At 48.5% G+C, this 7,876-nt stretch overlaps 1 protein-coding gene across 1 annotated transcript; it reads left to right on the plus strand.

Moving 5' to 3' along the window:
- Window positions 1–5,931: 5,931 nt before the first annotated feature.
- On the plus strand, window positions 5,932–6,677 carry LOC125084063 (cytochrome c oxidase subunit 5A, mitochondrial-like). The gene is given in 2 exon segments (XM_047701176.1): window positions 5,932–6,391; window positions 6,393–6,677. Coding segments are annotated over 2 exon segments (456 nt in total). The 5' UTR covers window positions 5,932–6,029; the 3' UTR covers window positions 6,487–6,677.
- Window positions 6,678–7,876: the final 1,199 nt, after the last annotated feature.

Below are 7,876 nucleotides of genomic sequence, written 5' to 3' on the forward strand. Positions count from 1 at the left end.
GGAGTTCTCTAGTTATCACCTGCTCTCATCCTGCTTGTTTATAAGGCAGGAAATGAAGTGGGGATGGCAAGTGTGAGGAGAAACTTGACAAGCCAGCCAACTCTAGAGCTTTCACTCAGCAGCACAGTTCCGCCTCATTTTGTTATCAGCAGGAGAGATAAACTGTCATGGCTGTGGAAGGTCACAAGATGAGTGTGTCAGCCTTGTCTCCCAAAGCCACGCCAGGCTGCAGGCACAGCAAGAGAAATCACAGATGTGGGCTCCACGGTGGTCAGAGGAAGCCCTGGGGCACGAGCAGCTCCCTCCCACAGCCAATCCCCTGCTGTCTGACTCACGGGCTCACACAGCCTCACAGACACAGTAGGATTTAGCGGACTTCACGGGGAGACACACTTGGTTCAAACCCTGGTTCCACTGGGTCCCCTTATAGGGTTGTTGTGAGAAATACACTAAGACAACATCCTAGGAAAAACCCCCATATAGTAGTGTTCACTTACGTCACTGGCCAAGGGTAATTCTAGACTATCCAACTGGTTACAGGGTTCTGCAAGCTCTAAGCCTTAAACATTCCAAGTCAGCCTCCTTCCCCAGCTTCAGTTCAGGCTACCAGAATGTTCCACCAACACATCCAACCTGACTTCATCATAGTCGCAGAAAAATAGATTTGAAGTGGGGGGGGGGGAACCCATATCATTTAGTTTTCAACTTGTATTCTACCATTACAACACACACCTATAGTTTACTGATAACTAAGATAGCTTAGAAACCCTCTGGTTATCTTTAGAAATAGCACATTCTGTACACTATCTGAGAGGACTGTGGTTTTCAATCATTTTGGTGTGAAGAGTCATTTCCACTTTACGGCTCCTTCTCTACTACTCACAGCTGACCCTGAACCCATCAGTGAGCTACTTGGCTTGGCTCAGTAGCACTGGTTCCTCTTCCGGAGAAAACCCCAGGCTTTTTATACCATGAGCAACACAGAGTACATCTACAGTTTTGTGCAACCTACACCACTGTCGCGCTGCAGAATATTTTTGTCACTCCAAAAGGAAACCTCAAACCCATTAAGCAGCTACTCCTCATTCTCTCCTCCCCCTAGCAGCTGGCAATCACCCATCTACTTTCTGTCTCTATGGATTGACCTCTTCTGGATGTTTCATATAGATGGAATCATACAGATAATGTATCTGTGAGAGCTAAGGCTAAGCTATCAAACCGAGGGGTCCTGGCCCGGGAGGTCCACAGGCCAATCAGGGATCCCCAGGCTCACTGACTGCACGCAGTCCAGCTCACCTTGACCGACTCCATGAGTGACTTTCTCAGATGAGAAAATAATTTAACTGGGCTGCTTTTTCAGCGATTCTATGGGTTGAAACCCCATCTTCCCTTTTCTCCAGCCTGATTGTGCACATCAAAACCAACAGCTCCAACACTGTGGCAGGGCCATTCTGCTGCAAGCTCTCTGATGCTCTTTTTTTTTTTTTAATTTTTTTAAATTAACATAAAATGTATTATTAGCCCCAGGGGTATAGGTCTGTGAATAGCCAGGTTTACACACTTCACAGCACTCACCATAGGACATACCTTCCCCAATGTCCATGACCCCACTCTGATGATCTTTTAAAAAAGATTGTATTTAGGGGTGCCTGGGTGGCTCAGTGGGTTAAGCCTCTGCCTTCGGCTCAGGTCATGATCTCAAGATCCTGGGATCGAGTCCTGCCTCAGGCTCTCTGCTCAGTGGGGAGCCTGCTTCCCCCTCTCTCTCTGCCTGTCTCTCTGCCTACTTGTGATCTCTCTCTCTCTGTGTCAAATAAATAAAATCTTAAAAAAAAAAGATTTTATTTATTTATTTAAGAGACCAAAAGCGTACACATGAGAGAGTATACATGAGAGTGCAAAGGGGGGGCACAGGAAAAAGCAGACTCCCCACCGAGCAGAAGGCCTGACACGGGGCTCAATCCTGATCCCAGGACCCCAGGATCACGGCCTGAGCTGAAGGTAGATGTTTAACCCACTGAGCCAGCCAGGCGCCCCTCTCTGATGCTATGTGAAGCCTCATTCTTGAGGAATGAGTATTGGCTGGGAAGAGCGTCTAGGACAGAGCTCTAAAGAGCTCCAACGGAAGAGACTGGCTAGAGGCGTCTTTGACAAGGAGGCTATGAAAAAGTGATGAGAGATGTAAAAGAAAAATTCGGACTGTGAGATGTCACAGAGGCCAGTGAAAACAGGTTTCAAGAAAAGTAAGGGAGTCAACAGAGCTCCAAGAAGCTGAGGTGAACAGGCTAGCTTCGGGAGAGCAGGTCCCGGGGAGGCCAGATTGCTGTGGGCTGTGAGTGGAATGGAGGCAAGGAGGGCAGACACGAGGGTTCTCAATGTCAAGAACTCTGGTTACAAGGAGAGAAGAGAAAGTGGGTTACTTCTAAAAAGGGGCATGGGGTCTTTGGAGGGTTGTTTTGGGGTTTTGTGTTGGGGCATGGAAGAAAAGAGCATGTTTTAATGCGGTTGGGGAGTCTTCCATAAAGGAGAGATTTGATGAGCAGGAGAGGGGACAACCACATACCGTGGTCCCTCAGAAGGCAGAGGACGGGGTCAGGCCAAAGTTCTCCTGAGGATGGCGCCACCACAGCCATGAGAGTCTGGGTGGAAGACCACCAGGCACACGGTCTGTCAAACCTATCTGGAAGCTGGGAGACGCCGGGCGGTGACAGTGCAGCCACAGAAAATGGCAGGTGGAAGGCTCCTCCCTGGACCCATCTGTCCTCCCATCAGAATGACTTCCCATAAGTCGTCTCAGACAAGGGGCGGGTGCAGAGCCCGCCTGGCTCCCATCCACACACCTCCCTCAGGGGCACCCTCACAGCTGCCCGAGAGGCTGACAAAGCCTCCATGTGAGTGTCTTTCATTGCGTAAAGGGATAGCAATGAGTGGGAACATGTGGATGAGAGCAAGAGCCAGAAAACAAGATTCTTGCCTTTCAAACTCTAATTCCCACCCTGTTTGACAGCGGCGACGCCCCTCCGACGGAGCAGGCTCTGGGGAGTGGACCGACTAAAGGCACAAAGGAAAAGATCAAAGTAAGGGCTCAGAGCATGTTTCACAGGAAGGAGTGTAAACCGTATCTTGGTTATTTCAAATAAATAAATCTGGAGGATTTTGAATCATTAATTATCCTGTCTCTGCAGGATATACATCCTGAGATTTGTTTGTCCTCCCTGGGACAGTTGGCTCCCTTTCCAAGGAGATTACACAAAATCCCGGGCCCAATGGGAGCGGAGAAGGAACTGTCACATCTGCTGCAAAGACACGTGATTGGCGGTGGCCCTGGTGACCAGGCCGAGGGTGGGTGGCCCGCCAGCCTGCAGCCCTCCAGCCTGGGCATTTGGGGGCTCTACTCAACCACCTCTACTTTGGAGCCTCCACAGGCCCCCACCTCACCCTGGTCCAGTTCAAGTTCTCCCCTCCTCTCCTCCTGGGTGTCCCCAGCCCAGCGAGGATCATGCGATTACGATGTGCTTGTGAAGCTTGAGCTGGGGGTTGGGTCAGCTACTGATTCTCAGGATGAGTCACAAGCCCCCGAAGAAGAAGGAAATGTTGGTGTCAAGTGCCAGTTTCCCAAGCCCGGGCCTTATCCTGCCCTCCAGGGTGAATGTCACAGTTCCGCACGTGACTTCACCTCTGGCGCTCTAGGCTCCGAGTTGGACAGCGAAGGGTGCCGAGATCACGGATTCCTCAAAAGCACTTTGATGGCACTATCTTATTTAATCCCCACATCTCTGGAGGCACAGAAGGGATTACTAGAACATCTCAGATGATGAAACTAAAGCCGAACGATGTTAATGATATGCCCGTGGTTTTACAGTCTAGTGGACAAGTCAGAACTTGAACCTGCATCAAACTGACTCTTGTTCAGTCTGGCTTAGCTGCCTAAGACTCAGTTCTGAACTCAGGAAATGAACAAGGAATGTACACAAATTACCAGAATGGGCATGTGCATTAGAATCCAGTAGGGAGGGGTGCCTGGGTGGCTCAGTGGGTTAAGCCTCTGCCTTCGGCTCAGGTCATGTTCTCGGGGTCCTGGGATCGAGCCCCGCATCGGGCTCTCTGCTCAGCAGGGAGCCTGCTTCTCATCTCTGCCTCTCAAATAAATAAATACAATCTTAAAACAAAACAAAAAAAGAATCCATTAGGGAGGGGCGCTTGGGTGGCTCAGTCAGTTAAGTGTCTGCCTTTGGCTCAGATCATGATCCCAGGGTCGGGGGATTGAGCCCTGTGTTGGGCTCCCTGCTCAGCAGAGAGCTTGTTTCTTCCTTTCCCTCTGCCACTCCCCTCTGCTTGTGCCCCGCTCTGTCCCAAATGAATAAATAAAATATTTTTTAAAAATCCAGTAAGGATTGAGAGAATGGAAACCCCACATCTAAACTTTTTAATTTGGGAGGTATGGTCCAACTGTCTGAGGAAAAACAAGCCAGGATATCTGGAAGCAAATCCGTTTCAAAAAATCTTGTTAGGCGAACTTGCAAGTTGAAGAAACAAAGTGAGACTTCCAGGGGTGGAGAGGAGGGCGGACATTGAAGATGGGACCTAATGGTCAGCCTGGGATATGCAGAGATAGAGGGGCCTAAGGATGTTACTTCCAGAACAGGTTCGGGAAGACAAAAGCCATGATTGTCAAACAGAAGGCCTAGAAGCTGAAGCATGTTAGGAATGATTTTAACTCCAACCTGAATATGCACAAGAATGAGAACATTGCTCTGTTTACTTTCCATAAAATTAGGGTACGTATGACACTGAGCCCCCTGTTCCATCCCACTGGCGGGATTTAATTTAACATCAAAGATTGAGAGCATTCTCTGAAGATACAAACGTAGTGATCCGAAGGGGCACGTGCACCCCAATGTTTATAGCAGCAATGTCCACAATAGCCAAACTACGGAAAGAACCCAGATGTCCATCAACAGAGGAATGGAAAAAGAAAGATGTGTTGTATATATATATATATATATATACAATGGAATATTATGCAGCCATCAAGAGAAACGAAATCTTGCCATTTGCAATGACGTGGATGGAACTAAATAAAGGGTATTATGCTGAGTGAAATGAGTCAATCAGAGAAAGACAATTATCATATGATCTCACTGATATGAGGAATTTGAGAAACAAGACAGAGGATCCTAGGGGAAGGGAAAGAATAATGAAACAAGACGAAACCAGAGAGAGACAAACCATAAGAGACTTTTAATCTCAGGAAACAAACTGAGGGTTGCTGGAGGGGAGAAGAGCGGGAGGGATAGAGTGGCTGGGTGATGGACACTGGTGTGTGCTATGGTGAGCACTGTGAATTGTGTAAGACTGATGAATCACAGATTTGTAGCCCTGAAGCAAGTAATACATTATATATCAATTTAAAAAAAGAAAAGAAAAAAAAGATTGAGAGGATTCTCTTCTCCCCCCACCTCCCACTGCCATCACCAATCCAAGAGTTAATAATCAGGAGTTGGGATGGGAAGCCAAACATTCAGGAGGCAACTCTGGTGATCAAGGACCAGCAACCTTTTTTCCGTAGAGGACCAGATAGTAAATATTTCAGGTTTTGCAGGCCAGATGGGTCTCTATCACAACTACTCAACCGTGCCATTATTGCTTGAAACCAGCTGCAGACAGTAATAGGAAACCACTCTAGCTAACAGGTCAACAAAAACAGACGGGGGGCCAGATTTGACCCATGGGCCCACCTGCTTATCAACATGGTTTCCACCAAGATCCGCATAGGCCAAACTTACATAGATCCTTTAAGTTGGGTGGCCCTTTGCCAGGGCTGAGAGCCCCAATACCAGCAGTCCAGGAAGACCTTCCAAGGGGAATTGCTGCCTCTGGATGGCTTGTCGTTTTCCTGACGTTCTAGGGAGGATGGACCACACAACCGTACGTCGGTGCGTGAGTCCGGCCCCCGTGAGCTCCGGAGCGGCCCGTGAGTTCACACCCGGCTTCTCTTCAGCCTTGGACTGAGCGCCGCCATCGCCGTCATGCTCGGCGCCGCTCTCCGCCGTTGCGCTGTAGCCGCAGCCGCAGCCGCCCGTGCCAGCCCTCGAGGCCTCCAGTACTCAAGCCCGGTCCCCGGCCCCGCCGCCGCTGTCCAGTCTCTTCGCTACTACTCCCATGGGTCACATGAGACAGATGAGGAGTTTGATGCTCGCTGGGTGACGTACTTTAACAAGCCAGATATTGATGCCTGGGAATTGCGTAAAGGGATGAACACACTCGTTGGCTATGATCTGGTTCCAGAACCCAAAATCATTGATGCTGCTTTACGGGCATGCAGACGGTTAAATGATTTTGCTAGTGCAGTTCGCATCCTAGAGGTTGTTAAGGACAAAGCAGGACCTCTAGGAAATCTACCCCTATGTCATCCAAGAACTTAGACCAACTTTAGATGAACTGGGAATCTCCACTCCAGAGGAACTGGGCCTTGACAAAGTGTAAACCCATGGATGGGCTTCTCAAGGATTTATTCATAATGCTACTTGATTGTAAACAATCACCTGGAAATACTGATGATAACATATTACCTTATTTGAACAAGTTTTCCTTTATTGAGTACCAAACCATGTAATGGTAACTTGGACTTTAATAAAAGGGAAATGAGTTTGAACTGAAAAAAAAAAAAAAAAAAAGGTATCCCCCGTTTTTCAAAAGTTTACATTAGGCCACTTGGCTTTTATGAAAGACCTACATTAGTACCTGTTTTCTCCACAACGGGAATTTTTAATTTCATGAAAAAAGGGAAAAAAGCAAAAATAGCATTCAGCGTCCGTGTTGCAGCGAGCCTGCATAGAGGCGGCATGGGTCCTCTGGGCAGTGAGGGGCGCCCCCAAGCTCCTTCCCTGGGAAGTTCACGCAGCCTCTCTGCCTGGGGCCACCAGAGCTCTGAGCGGTATCTGTGCACACCTGGGCTCGCTCTCCGTTTATTCTGGGCCACAGAATAAACGGTACCAGAAAAGCCTGAGAGCAGTTATTTTGGGTGTCTAGGAATGCTCAAAAATGTTTTCGTATAAATTCCCAGTAATGCTTCTTCACCTTACCCCACTTTGGCTTCGGAAAAGTTTTCATTGGAAGGCTCTACTTTTGGATGGTGGGGGAAACTGTACTTGCTAAACGGCAGACATCTGTTCCTTCTCCTGGGCAAAAATCTTTGCTCTTTCACTACTAGAAACTCTAGCCCTCCAAGCCACTCTCAGCTCCTTTCCCTAATATAAGATGCTCAAATCCCTCAGGAGAAAAGGGGAAAATTCAGGAAGGGAGATGGCCTGCCAATTACTGGGCACCTGACAGAATGCTGAGTCATATACAAAGGAAACAAAGAAAACCACTTTATTCAATCAATTTTCCTGCTTCGAACCAGAACTTTCTAGCCCCAGAGCAAGTTCAGGCCTGACATCCCAAACTTACAAGTCCAGACTTTCCCTTCACACCTCAATGGGTCCTGGCGTTCGGGTGTCCTTGGAAAACCTCCAAAGGGAGGTCAAGGTTCTGGTGACAAAGAGGGAAAGTACAGCCTCCCCTGGGACACCAGGCTCCAATGAAGGTGACTCACGGTGTTGGCTCGTCAGCCACTTTGTTAATCACTTTGACAAACCACTGTTCCCTACCAGCTGCCACTCCGGGAGGACTCCCCCCATATCTGTGGTATGGAGAACACCTACCAGCCAGTTTCCACGTTCCCCACAAAAGCCTGTTTTGCTTCTGCTCTGGGTGAATTGCTTAAGCTCTGGGGAACGTGAGCCATGATTCCTAGTATGGGAGAACGTGTGCCACTTTAGTTGTGAACTCGTCTCCAATCCCCCAGCCTCAAAAGGCCTCATTCCTCCTGAGC

This window comes from Lutra lutra, chromosome 13 (assembly GCF_902655055.1).
Source record: "Lutra lutra chromosome 13, mLutLut1.2, whole genome shotgun sequence".
NCBI lineage: Eukaryota > Metazoa > Chordata > Mammalia > Carnivora > Mustelidae > Lutra > Lutra lutra.